At 34.5% G+C, this 15644-nt stretch overlaps 1 protein-coding gene across 1 annotated transcript; it reads right to left on the reverse strand.

Annotated features, from left to right (window-relative positions):
- Positions 1–207: 207 nt before the first annotated feature.
- On the reverse strand, positions 208–14439 carry LOC124539424. The gene is made up of 5 exons (XM_047116819.1): positions 14267–14439; positions 5406–5565; positions 2897–3070; positions 1499–1665; positions 208–392 (listed from the first exon to the last, which is right to left on the reverse strand). Exons 1-5 carry the CDS (start codon positions 14435–14437, stop codon positions 246–248), a joined length of 819 nt encoding a protein of 272 aa, XP_046972775.1. The 5' UTR covers positions 14438–14439; the 3' UTR covers positions 208–245.
- Positions 14440–15644: the final 1205 nt, after the last annotated feature.

Raw genomic sequence — 15644 nt, forward strand, 5'->3', positions numbered from 1 at the left:
CCCATATGCTCGTCCGACAACCAATTCCATAAAAAAATGAAACTTAATATTACTTTAATTCAGTTGTCAACATTTCACGAGTGAAATACGAATTTATATTTACAGAATCGCACTGCAAGTATCATATTTTCCCGTCCATCTATATCAACACATATACATCTCATTTCCTGCCACACAATAAATAACACTGTGTTTTTTTTTATTTTACGCTTTTAATACTCGAAAGAAGAATAAGAAAGACGATTTCAATCCTCCTCGTCTTCTTCAGCAGGCTGTATATTAAAACGTGATGATGCCTGAGGCTTCAATTCTTGGGGTTCCTCGACGGAAGGAATACGGTATGCCATCAACGCTGCCCCATAGTTACCAATGCCGGTATCCCAAAATACTATCTGTAAGTACAATGCACAAAATTAATTAAAATATACGAATAAAAAAATTGAATCACGTACAGAAAAGGGACAGTAATATATATTAATAATGTTAATGAGGGAGACAGGAAGCTTATTTTTTTTATTTGTCAAGAAGTCTTTACGGTCCGAATCAAATTTAATACCCTCAATTCAGTATATGTATTTGTAGAAAAAAGAGCTCCATAAAGTCATCGATAAAATGTGAATTCCCGACTGAAAGGAAGTTATTGGAAAGTGAAGTGAAAAAACACAAGTGAAGTGTAGTGTAGGATATTCTCGCAATCAAGTGCGATACAAAGAGATTAAGCAGCTACAACTACAAAGAGATTCGTTACTGCTTGTTCGTGAAGACGAAACTCCAGTCGGCTTAGACAAGCGCGTTCGATTCAAGTCGAAAAGATTTCTTCGTATTTCTTTGGATATGTAATTTCTATACATTTTGAAAGAAACCCTATAGTATATCCCTATAATACATTTCTTACAAGTTACCTTTTACACGATAATATACTGGGTTAATCAAGGGGCTCGTATCGCTTCTTTTTTTTGATTGTTGAGGCTTGTGCCCGTGGCTGACACCGGCTCCAAATATAGCAATAATTATAACTACATTATATAATCGTAAATCGACTTTTAATTAGTCTAATATTTTTCATTTCATTTAACCTAGGAGGACTCTAAAAAATATGTTGTATACGCAATTATTTTTATTACGTTTTAGTGCATATTCATTTGTTTTAAAATAGTGTTTTGTTTGAAGTCGGTTTTTCTTTTTGTTAAAATTTTTATTTATTCTCGTAGCAACTATCTATGAGAAAAAAATGAAGCAAATTCTAAACCGATTTCGATATCATATTCTTTTTTATCTCTTTCTTACAAACCTTAAATTTAAAAGATAAACAAAGACATGAATCTAAATAGTCCTTACACAACTGATATCGCAAAAATCGGATGTCGCCCAAGCCTAAAAAATGGGTACACAGATGAAGATCTTAAGTTACGTTTTAATTCGATATCGATAAGGCATCAATTTGTTCGTAAAATTATGGACCAGGTCCATTAAATACATACAAAAATATTTAACTCACTTGTTCATCAATAAGGTATCTCACATAATAGAGCTCGTGGTGCTTCTCAAACCCGAGCTCATCGGCAATTTGTTGGCCTCGACTTGTTGTGAATATACCCGTAACGGCTGGAACGCTAGCGCTCGCACTGAGGGCTATTGACGCCTTTAACAGCTCCTTCGCTATACCTGAAATAATCTTGACCATATTATCATATTAAATCGTTCCGTTTGATATCGGCCGCTGTAACAATTCTCATCGGATACTATTGAAAAGCGCGATGCATATAGTGCAAAGTATAGTACGACACAACTTAGATGTAGCATCGACAAATTTCGAATAAACCAGTCACATCCGAATAAGTACGCTATCCCAAATTAGCAATATTGATTTCTTATGTGAATATGATCTTTACACAAACGTAATACTTGTCTTATCATATGATCTTATGTATTCGTCAATTTGATACGTCGATTTACATGCACTTGCTTTCTCGGGTTCAACTTACGCTAGAATCTATAGCGACGAACAGTGTCGAATGGCGCGAAAGAGTTATTTCTATTGGTTGTATAAATCGGCAGTAACCGGTTTTATTGAATTTGCCGAAGCTACATCTAAGTTGTGTCGTACTACTTGTTCCCTACGTGTCAACATCTGACAGCTGACAGTTTACTGACAGACAATGACTCTGTAAGAAATGTTAACGAAGAATGATCAATATTTCTTACAGCGCCATACATCGTCAATGCGCCACCAAAACTGAGGACTAAAATGTTATATCCCAAATCCCTATAGTTACACTGGCTGCCACACCCTTCAAACTATAACACAACAATACTGACTATTGTTTGGCGATATAATATCTGATGAGTTGGTGGTATCCATCTAGACTTGCTGCAACAAAAGCCTAACCAATGTATTTTAATCAAGCTCCCAAAAAATCCTCTCGAAAATAAAATTCAGCTTAATCGTAACTGCAGATCAATTCTACTTATTCATATCAGTTATTATATTATCAAAAATATTCCAATACAACTCCGACCGAAAGGCAAATTAATGGTTGTTGTAGTACAATAGGAAAACAAATCCAACAACAACAATCTTTTCGATTCGATAAAGTGATACTTTGTTAGTATGATTTGCAATCTTCGTAATCACTATTAGTCTGAGCCAGTGTTACTTTTATAGTAGCAAACTCCATATTACTGCCAGGTATACTTCCCCTGCCGTTCAGAAATTGAAGGTTCCCCATTGCTTTGAGCGTGCTAAGGAGTCGAAAGGCATAAAAAATGACTTTCAAAACGTAATCACATGTCTGCTGGTTTGATATCTTAAAATATACTAGAACAATACACTTAAACTGGCTCTATCTATATACCATTTGTTTGAATTGTCACATTAAAATATATAATATCTTACCCCTATGACGATACCTAGACTTTAAAGCTAGGATATAAATCTTGAAGAATCGTTTCACACCGAGTTTTTCAAACAAATCAACGGGAGTCTCAATGTCTTTATAGAATTTCATCACAGTCGTATATTTCTCGTTGTACGTTATCTTGACTCGACTAAACGTTCGTGTGAAAGCGTCTGAAATTAATTTATCATTTATTAAACATGAACAACAAAAACCTGTGAATTTCTCACTTCTGGTCTTTTCCTGTCCCTTTGAGCAGAAGTTTTGCAAGATATTCTACCACGCTGTTCCAATGCGGGTTGATGGAATACGCATGTGGGAGAATTTCTATGAAATCAGGCACATGCAGGTTTCCTCACGATGTTGTCCCTCACCACCGAGCACGATATGAATTATAAACACAAATTAAGCACGTGATTATTCAGTGGTGCTTGACTGGGTTTGAACCCGCAGTCATCGGTTAAGATGCACGCGTTTTAGACATTGAGCCATCTCGGCTCTCTTGTGTTTAAAACATATTTAGGTTGACCATTAAAAACTATTTTAAATAAAATTTAAGTAACAAAATCCAAAAATCGTGTAAATCTTTTAACATGAGGAAAATACAAAAGTGAATATTTCCAAAATGTTAATATCAAATATAAAATAGCTACGTATACACGTATTACTGTAAAACCTGTGGTTAAGGATTACATAAAATAATATACATATTTCATAAAAATATTCTTAATTTATTCGTCACTAGCAACACGCCCCGGCTTCTCACGGACTCATAATTCGAGATCAAGTGTGATTCTTTTTTTAAATATTTCATTTTTTAAAAGAGTTCGACTAAGTCAATTGCCTAAAATCTTACAATCAAATTCGTCCTTGAAATTTTAACCTCACCAAACCTAAAAGACTTTCATGAGATTATTTTCTAAAACGCTTTTAGACTTTTTAATAAGCCAAAGACCAATAGATTTAATAGTCCAATACTAAACGAATTCACATTAATCCCTGTATTTTCCCTCGATACCTACACACACGATTTTTATAAGCATTTACTAAAATGTCTCAGCAATGGGCTCAGCTAGGGTTGGCAACTCGAGTATCATAAAAAATTGCTTGAAATTTTAGTTCTTCAATACGACATATACTTGGGACAATATTAATTTTTCTTTCCTCTAAATCTCTTCAGCTATACTGTCCGTGCCTTTGTCTCTTCTTATCTCTTGTTTGATTTCAATAGTGACTGCTTACATATTCCATTTGTCATTTGTCAATAAATGATTGATCTTCAACCAAGCTCCCAAGTTATTCAATAAAGGCATTGGTGATTTTAAAATGTCTTCTAGAATTTTCTATATGTAAATTCGTTGACGCCTACACAGTTCTCGTATCATCAACCGAAACAATATCATGACGTATCACCCCACCTTTTACTCGTCCCTATTTACGATAACAACAACTTTCTTTAATACAGACGTACCCTATAGACTACTTTGAATCCAATTTATGTACAAATTGCTAGATCTATGGCATTGACTGTTAGCGATTTGATATTTTCTTAAAGTAATCATTAATTTATATATGAATCAACGGTATATTATTTGTGGTTAATAATATGGTGTAGGGTATTGTTCTGGTACCGGTCCAATAAGGTTCATTCGAAACGGAAAGCCATTAGGATTACATTTAAACTTTTAAATAAATATTATAGTAAATCAAGTTTACTAATAAATGCAATACAATATTTCTTTATTACAGGAAATAATATTGAATCGGCTCTGTTAAAGTGCATTATGATAATAAGAAAAACCAAAATTAAACCATATCTTTTAAAGACACGTCATATAAAAAATATTCAAAGCAATCCAAGAAATAGTTGATTTTAAATTCGTCGCTTCCTCTCTTAACTTGTACTCGACGTAAAATCCTAAAGCTGAATCGGAATTTCTTTTTCGTATGCAGTAAAAAGTTAGGCTCCGAGCAGTCAAGGAACCCGCCCGTAATGTTACGGCCGACACAGGAATCGAGTTCTACGCGAATCGATACAATTGATACGCAAATAGATTTCGAATAGTTGCTGGGCTGGGAACAGTTTTTATAAACGCATTTGTTGTTATTCCATGATATTTTGCGTCCTACACACTAAATTCATCGTTTTTCTTTTTCCAATATTTAGATCAAACAATGATGAGTCGAGATGGCTCAGTAGTTAGAATGCGTGCATCTTAACCAATGATTGCTCGGCGGTAAAGGAAAACATCACGAGGAAACCAGCATGTATCTAATTTCATAGAAATTCTGCCACATGTGTATATATGGTGTGCATCAAACTAAAATGGAATACATTGTTACTTTTATCAGCTTGTATCAATTTAACCTCTATGAATTCTGTACGTCAACGTAATTTTAAAAGAAACGAACAAGAGCTTTCCAAATTATGCCAAAATACGTCTTCTCACAACGTAATAAGTACCATTTTGATAATTACGATGGCTAGAATTATATTAATTTACATACTTTTCTCCTGTATCCTCATGATGAGTACTCCAACGAGTTTGTCAGTGCCTTCCTTGACAGCAGCTATAGACATTTTATCCTTCATCCAGATCCTTACATTGTGGACAAACTCGTCAACTCCCTCTTTGTCATCGGATATTTTGAGTGACCTGTATGTTAACTAAAGAAATTAAAATTAATTATAATGTGTTAAAAACGTCAGTGACATCATAGACACAGTATGTTAACTATCGTCGTAATCTGCCTCGTTGGTCTTCAGTCTAGGCTATAACAGTGCAGATCCAGATGTAGTTAACGTGCTCTCGGGCTGTAGGGATGTAAGGTGAGGCTAACGGATGTCACGTCTTGACGGAATATCTGTCTATTCCATCAAAAACATAAATTAGAAATGACAGCCATATTCAACATTACATATAAGCGTTGAACTTGGCTTGATACACTCCCGCGTGTCTAGATACAAATAGCCGTGGCCAAAGGCATTTATTTCTTTGATTATATACTAATTTGTTCAATAATTGATTATACTTTTCCCAAACACTTTACGGTACTTCTTATGTATGAGTCGAGATGGCCCAGTGATTAGAACGCGTGCATCTTAACCGATGATTGCGGGTTCAAACCCAGGCAAGCACCGCTGATTCATGTACTTAATTTGTCTGCTGTCTGCTCAGCGGTAAAGGAAAACATCGTGAGGAAACCTGCATGTGACAAATTTCATAGAAATTCTGCCACATTTGTATTCAACCAACCTGCATTGGAACGGCGTGTTGGAATATGTTCCAAAACCTCAAAGGGAGAGGAGGCCTTTAGCCCAGCAATGGGAATTTACAGGCTGTTGTTGTTGTTGTTATGTACGAGTTACTTTGATCCATTTTTTATACATATTTAAGCAACTTTATTTAGAGCAGTTGTTGTAAGTTCAAATATGTTCACGCTTTAAATATGACCCTAGTCTCACAATATTACTTTAAAACGAAACAACAAAATGTTCTTAAAGCCTACTACTAAGTACAGAGACTAGAAAATAGGCACTAAGTACCCATTTTACCTAAAACGTACTGAAAAACTTAAGTTTTAAATTATATTTAAAAGCCTTTATTACAACCAACTTAATGGATACCCAGGATAACATCACATTCATAATACGTTATAATTCTTATTTACATAAAATTTATTCAGATTATATAAAAAAAAGTACTAAAATACATAGTCATATCTACCGAATAAAAAGTTGACAAGAACTTACAAGTCGATTAACATTTTTAAGCTGGACAGTATTTGGACAAAGACTTGACTTTATTATTATTTCATATATAATACTAAAATGAAAGTTAAATCAGCTACCAGGGAAAACCCCTTCAAAATCGGTCCAGCTGTTAGAGCGACTAGTCTAATTGCAAACAATGTTATTTTGGTATATATGTCGTGTATACATACGCATTGAGTAAATAGTATGTCAGATCATTTTTCTTTTATACATAGTATGAAGAAAATCATTCCAAAAATGATCATGACACTATAAGAAATAATTCCATTCACGTCCAACTCGCCATCAACCGTGAAATACACGATATGACGTATTTACGTAATAGTTTCATTGTTATATTTTTAATGAGAATAATATAGTTTGGCTTTTGTATTGAAGTATAAATACGATAGCAATATTTATAATATTTAAAAAGTAATTTCGAATACTGTTAGAAGCTAATCAAGGTCGAAGTGAAATTAAAAAATCTTTACAAGCGCTACACTTGCCTATTAATAATCCAAAATCTACCATCTGTAGATCTCTATCATCAATAAGAAGGACACTCAGCCGATTCATCATTATATATCTATTTTAACATTTATTGTTTTCAAACAATAACAAAAAAAAACGTTATTTGTAACAACTATCATATCATCTTATTCCCAAGATATGATCAACTAAATAAGCCGAGATGGCCCAGTGGTTAGAACGCGTGCATCTTAACCGATTATTGTGGGCTCAAACCCAGAAAAGCGCCGCTGAATATTCATGTGCTTAATTTGTATTTGTAATGGATCTCTGCGGAGTAGGAAAACATCGTGAGGAAACCTGCATGTGTCTAATTTCATAGAAATTCTGCCACATGTATATTCCACCAACCCGCATTGGAATGTGGTGGAAAATGTTCCAAACCTCCTCAAGAGGAGAGGAGACCTTATCCAGCAGTGAGTAATTTACAGACTGTTGTTGTATGATCAACTAAAAAGTCATTATTTTGTAATATTCTTCGCCACACAAATTTGGCGCTCTTTAATAAGTCTTTTAAATTTTACAATCGATTTTTTTAAATGCCTAACCGCGAGAACATTTAGGCCATCACGAAAGCAACACGAAACACTTCAAAACTTTCTATTTGGGTTACTTAATATAAGGCGAGGTTGACTAGCTCTATGGTGTAGTATCAGGTAAAGCAAACTCTAGTACGATGAATTTTGAACAATCATAATTTCTTTTAAGTCAATAGACATTCAGCTGGTTTCGAAGGTTTTCAATTATGTAGGACTTTGGCAACTATGTCGACATACACAACCAATGTCATGGCGATACCAAAATGACAATGAGTTTAGACCTTCGTAAGATTAGGAATCGGCTACGATATATCACCATCGTGTCGCTGATCTAGACCATCCGCTTCAAACTGTACTGCGATATTTTAAACAATGATAAGTATCATCTTTAAATTATTTATTAATGGATATCAGGCTGGAGCTTGTCTTCAAATGTTTTCAATTATATAATTATAGTAGAATTTTGGTAACTATTTCGTCATATACAGCCGGCCTTCAATGCCATAGCGATACCAAAATTACAATGGTTTAAGACCGGTGTAAGATTGGACGAGAATCACCTTCAATACTCTACGATTGTGTTGCAGATCTAAACCAAAAAAATAAACCGAAACTCTAGAAAGCATAATATATAACTGGGTTTTAGTAGCAAGTATTTTTACTAACATACTCTGGAATTTTGTTTATTTATATATCTGGAGTGATACACTAAAAAAAAACTGACATAAACAAGCTAACTTTTCTACCTTGGTGTGCTTAACAGCTAAGTTTGACATACGCTACAAATAATAGTATAAATAAATAAATAAATATGACACAACATCACAAACATTACTCTGATACCAATGTCAGTAGCTAAGGCACTTATGTTATGGAAAATCAGAAGTAACGACTTAGAAAACTACATCGACTCAGCCGGGAATCGAACCCAGGACCTCGGAGTGGCGTACCCATGAAAACCGGTGTACACACCTCTCGACCACGGAGGTCGTCATACCACTTATCTAGTGTGTAGTTATTTTTTAGTGACCAACTTTTGCCTACTATTTTTTCGACTCATTCTCAGCTTTGACATTCAGACCATCCTTAGACAGAAAAATGGCTTGTTTGATCGCCACAGTACTCGAGATGATGGTTTGTATGGCGAAATGATAAAAGTTCTTGAGATAGTACCTTAATGCCTTTCAAATAATTTAAATCAATATTCAAATCATATAATAGAAAAAATAGAAGTCTTGATGGAAACCCATTGAACGACTGGGAACGACCCTAATGAGTCGCCACTCGCTTACAAATAATTCGATAGCATTCAAATGTACAACAAGTTACCAGACTCTACTATTCGCAATGTGAGTTTAAATAAATATATTTAAAAATCGTCTTTTACAGACCACGTACAGAAAAATTATTAGCTAACGTGACCTATTTTTAAATAAATCTAATTTTCCAGTATCCGTAATTTTATTGACCTACCTATATTCTTCTTTGTTTTCCATTCTGTATTTTAATATTATTATATATTTTTACAAGGATTTATTTGAACATTTGAACAACACAACGTGGCTAATTTTTTTTATTGTAAGTATATATTATGTATGTTATGTCCTAATAATCGAAACTAAAGTAGTTGTATATAGGTACGATAAAAATATATTACTTAATATTTAACATTAAGCCAGGTACTTGAATTCCGAAAAATGATTTGGATGAGAAATGAGATTACCATGATTACCATGGTGATTGATGTGATGATTACCATGATTACCATGTGGTGGACTATGTACAAGCCTGCTGGGTATTTACCCACTCAGTGTTCTATCACTAAACAGTAACTTAGTTTTGTTTTGTTACAGTTTTAAGGATGGCTAAACCAATATACGAGTAACTACAGTTATAAGGGACATCTTTGTCCCAAAGGTTAATAATGAATTGGCAACTCAGGAATTTTTTTTTACTGCGCCAATGTCAATGGATGGTAGTGACCACTTACCATCAAAAAATACCATTTGCTAATATTTTGTATCTTGGCCTCGATGGACTACTGTACGCGATGATACATTATTTAAATTATTTTGACTTTCTACCTACTGAACAATGACTACCTACAGTAAAGACTTAGCACAATCATATGTATTAATGAGCTACATAGGGAACAAGCTAAAACAAATCATGCGCCCTAAGCAATAATGTACAAATCACCATGTCAAAAAGTCAATCAAGTTTTAATTCATTCGTGTCGAGGGAATCCTTTATTCGACGATTTAACAAAAGGAACGATGACAATAGAACAACCTCAATTTGAAAACGCATTTTTCATTGAACGATTTTTCCTGAAAATAATTTAATTAACAAGTCGAAAAAGATTTCACAGGTCGGATTTAGTAGAGGTTTATTAAAAAATTTCAAAGATTCCCAGAGTGTTTGAAATGTTTAGATATTTGTCAAGACTCTGAAGATTCTGAAGGACGTTTCTTCCAATATGGGCAAAGATGACAAAATACATGACACTTGTGATATTGTTACACAACAAAGCAGCTTGCTGGAATTAACATATATTTAATACTAAAATTTTTCCTCAAATTTCTTACCCCACCATGAGTCATCGTCATTCATATGAATCATATTACATAATCATTAACATATCTACTTCATTAATAATAAAATCATCAATATAGTACACGATACTTAAGGACGCAATCTCTAATTAAGGAAGATTTCAATCACAATGATTTTTTTTTTTCATAATTAATAATTATATATTTCTTGGAACACCTGCTTTGATCGAAGTTCCCTCCGCTATATACCTATATTAAATAACAGACAATGAATGAAGTGATAATTAAAATCCAGCTTTAATTAAAACAACAAAAAATATTTTAAAGAATACAATATAAAATAAAAGGAGACAAAAACAAAAGAAAGAGAGGTGAAGATTTACGTGATATCAATGTTTAGTTCTCCCTACTTTTTTCAATGTGTAATATTTAATATTTCACCGTTTAAAGCACGGTAACTATGTGACAGACATTGCTTCATCAATAGCTACTCAGCAATGTATATCAGGTTAATTTTACGTCTATGCATGCATGCGCTGCAATTCGATCATACGTGAGGCGTGCGATGCGATGTCTAATAATGAGACTGTTACGTCGGATTGGAATGCGAAATTAGTACTAATCATTGACGTAATAGCTTTCCTGATCTATGAATAGACAAATTGTACATTGTCTATGCGCTGTCAAGAACATTAAACTGATGCTCGTCACGTCAAGAATTCACGTCAACAACAAAACAAACAACAGCCTGTAAAATTCCCAGCGCTGGGCTTAAGTCTTTGATTAGAAGGTTTGGAACGTATTCCACGATGCTCTAATGCTGATTGGTGGAACACATATGGCAGAATTTCTATGAAATCAGACACATGCAAGTTTCCTCATGATGCTTTCTTCACCGCCGAGCACGAGATGAATTATAAACACAAATTAAGCACGTGAATTTTAAGTGGTGCTTGCCTGGGTTTGAACTCACAATCATAGATTAAGATGCACGCGTTCTAACCAATGGGCCATCCCGGCGGCACTCACATCACCTAAATTTAAAACGAGTGAAACTGCAAAGTGAATACTTATATAAGAATCCATACTGACATTACAAATACAAACGTAACTCAGTTTGTTGTTAGGCTACTTTTTACGCTTAACATCTGAAAAGAAACACCTAAAACGCAAGCGAATTGGCGTCAACTAGTATTACACAAAACTAATTCCAAAACGTTGTATCTTTTGGTGTAAGTTCTATTTATATTAGTTCAGTGGTTTTTCAATTATGAATTCCAATTTAAGTGTCTCTATTCAACATTAAAACATATCACTCTTTGATTGATTGTCAAAATTGCCTTCGTACTCGTAAATAGCTCATATAATAAGGAGTTACCTAGGCTACAATAATAACTATTTTGTTAAATCCAAACACGCCCAAAGTCGCAGTAACAGCTAGTTATACACATAGGAAAAATAATCACGTGACCCATAACGAATTTTGATTGAGTGCGATTGTGAAATACTTGTCTTACAATTCCAAGTAATCCTGAAAAACTAAATCAATAGTAACTTGGTGGTAGGGCTTTGTGCAAGCTGCCTGGGCAGGTACCACACACTCATCAGATATTCTACCGCTAAACAACAGTACGCAGTATTGTTGTGTTCCGGTTTGAAGGGTGAATGAGCCAGTGTAACTACAGGCACAAGGGACATAGCATCTTAGTTCTCAAGGTTAGTGGCGCATTGACGATGTAAAGAATAGTTAATATTTCTTACAGCGTCATTAAATATGAGACAACATCACATACATTACTCTGATCCTAATGTAAGTAGCTGAAGCACTTGTGTTATGGAAATCAGAAGTAACGACGGTACCACAAACACCCAGACCCAAGACAACATAGAAAACTAATGGTAATCTACATCGAATCGGCCGGGAATCTAACCCGGGACCTCAGAATAGCATACCGGTGAAAACCGGTGTACACACCACTCGACCATGGAGGTCGTCAATTGTCTATGAGTGATGGTGACCACTTACCATCAGGTAGCCCATATGCCGTCCGCTATTCCACAATTATTTTTTTGTCGTTTATCATTTATTATGAGTCGACTATTTACATTACGACAAACTATTGAATTCACCTCTACCAACGTCTATACTTTTCACGTTGACGGTACTCTGTCAGAGAGCTTCACGCACGTCCCAACAACTACTGTACAGAGTTTCAGCTCAATCGAATGAACGATGCGTGAACGTGATCGCAAAGAATACAAATAAAACAAGCATTACTTCACTTAGATATAAAACTAGCGGCCTCTAGCGGTTTCACTTACATTATACGTTATGGTCCGTAGCGCATAATTTTCCATGTTAACAAATAGGTAGGTAAATGGACCAGCAAATGGTAATTAATAATGATGCCATAAGAAATGTTAACAAACCTTTTTACATATTCGTTTGCAATTAAAAAATATTACTTACTTATCTAATGAACTAATGACTTCTTTGACAATCCACCTACCTTATTTTATTAAAAAAATAAAAGATTTTCGTCACTTTTCATATTGTCTTATTTTTCTAATAAAAATATATTAATATATAACTCTTAACTAACCCAATAAACCTTTAGTGAGATTGTTTTTTTCATTTCCCCTTCGAAACCTTAATTAAATAAATTTAGATTTTACTACGAGCGATCCGTCTTTTTTCCGTCAGTTATTTAATTAAACATTTGAAAATCTCCTGAAGCATTCCACTGATTGCTTTTTATTATTTTATGGATTCAATTTCGACTATTTCACAACTCAAAGCCTTCGAATCTTATATATAAAAAATAATTCATTCATTTTTGATTGAGTGATGAACGCATTTATTAATCGTTTGTACCGAAATTTTGCACTGTTGTTCGAATTCAATGTTAAAGATAGCGTTGATGTATTTATTTGACGACCTTCATGGTCGAGTGGTGTGTACACCGGTTTTCATGGGTACGCCACTCTCGAGGTCCCGGGTTCGATTCCTGGCCGAGTCGATGTAGGATTACCATTAGTTTTCTATGTTGTCTTGGGTCTGGGTGTTTGTGGTACCGTCGTTACTTCTGCTTTCCATAACACAAGTGCTTCAGCTACTTACATTGGGATCAGACTAAAGTATGTGATGTTGTCTCTAATTTATTATTATTTATTTATTTATTTATTAAAGGCTGCCTATCAAAGTTTGACGTAAGACTAGGTCCATTAATTCTTCTTATATAACTTTTCTTCAATCATTTTCTCCTCTCTTACCAAATTTATTTTAGCTTAGCTTGTGAGAGAGCGAGATTAGCCGATCACGAGTGTGCACCTTTTTTAAGTCATCCAAAATAAGCGTTTTTGCAATATACACGTCGAAGCATCAAAAAGTTTAATGATGATTTATTTATTTTTTATCGTAAGTTCTAGCAACGTCTCTATGACGTAGAAGAACACGTGACAGCTGAAAAGTGTCATAGGAGAAGGAATATCGAAGAAAGATCATATAACGAACGTGAACGAATAAACATTACGAATACCATAATGTCTGATAATGATTTGCCGAACCCCTCGTATATATGTTTATTTCTTCTGACTTATTTTCTTGCACCGGCCAACAAAATATTGGCGTTGGGCCTGAGATTTGGAACAAACGACTTTGAAAGATAACCACTACTATCTAGATTTAGACCAACGAAGCAGTGAATATCATCCACAATACGCCATCTATTAAGAATGAAATATTTTCAATTTTTATATTGTCTATTGTCTATATTAATATTAAAATATGTATGTAACTCTGTGTGTCTGTCGCTCTTTCACGACCAAACCTCTGAATCGAATTTGGTGAAATTTCGTATGAAGCAAACTTAAATTCCAAGAAAAGACATAGGTTACTTTTTGCATGACAGATCACAACCGGGTATTGGTTGTAAAACGCGAGCGAAGCTGCGAGCGACTACATGTAATACATATATCGAAAATACTAACCTCTTCAGGTAAATAATGGTTCTTTAACAACCTCACAGCGTCTTCATAACGTTTTTCCTGCAGATCTTCAAAACGTACTCCGCAGGGCACCCGACCCCAGATCGAAGGCGCTTTGATTCTCTCCTCCAACAATTTCATCTTCTCGACTTCTGCTTCTGCACTTCTTGCCATGATTTACTGAAAATTTATAAACTCAGCTTAAATTATAATTAAAGAAGGGAATATGTATTAACCTACTCAATATATTATTATGATTTTTTTTATGGTATAGGTTGGCGGACGAGCAGATGGGCCACCTGATGGAAAGTGGTCACCATCACCCATAGACAATGGCACTGTAAGAAATATTAACTATTCCTTGCATCGTCACTGCGCCACCAACTTAGGGAACTAAGATGTTATGTCCCTTGTGCCTGTAGTTACACTGGCTCACCCACCCTTCAAACCGGAACACAACAATACTGAGTAATGTTATTTGGCGGTAGAATAACTGATGAGTGGGTGATACCTACCCAGACGGGCTTGCACATAGCCCTACCACTAAGTATGATATTTCGTTTAGGTATATTCCTGGTAAAGAAAAATCTCGAGGACTGAACTAATCCATATTACCTATATTAATATTCTTATTATTATTCTCTTTCATGAACAAACCACTGAATTTGATGAAAATTGGTATTGAGCAATCTTGAACTCCAAGAATGGAGGCTACTTTTTTGCCTAAAACATGACAACCAACGCCCTAAAACGCGAGCAAAGCCACAGGCGACTACTAGCATCCTTATAATTATACATTGCTGTTTTCTATCATTATTGTTCCGAAGAGTAGTATTCTTTTTTCAAAAAACTTCGAGCAATTATTTTTACGTAATTTTAAACAATTACGTCCAAGCCATCTTCTGAACGAAAACTTGGTAGCTTTTGAGGGCAACTGTCCACTATAAATCTCTTCTTACTATTCGTGTTAATTAATAGCTGTCGTAAATCGAAAACCCTCGAGTAATCTTTCGATACCAATCTTCTCCAATATTGAAATTTATAATTCAATCTTACCTAAACATAATCTAGAATCTCGTCAACAATCTAGGCACTCAAAACTTTCGGATGCCTTACCTTTGATCTAATCTGTAACACCCTCTATACTCTACGTAAGTATCGCCTCTATAACTTATGTAATCAAACTTGACACGGCAATTTTGTAAGCTGATTCACTGATTCACTGATTCAATAACGAAATATATCTAAATAAATAAAATAGGTACCAAATGTAATTGTCGTTATTTTTGACAAGCGATAAATTGACGTCGAAAAATTTGACGCAGATTATATAAAAATTTATTTGGTTACTTTTTGGCTGAATACGGAAAATCAGTGCCTT

This window comes from Vanessa cardui, chromosome 22 (genome assembly GCF_905220365.1).
Source record: "Vanessa cardui chromosome 22, ilVanCard2.1, whole genome shotgun sequence".
NCBI lineage: Eukaryota > Metazoa > Arthropoda > Insecta > Lepidoptera > Nymphalidae > Vanessa > Vanessa cardui.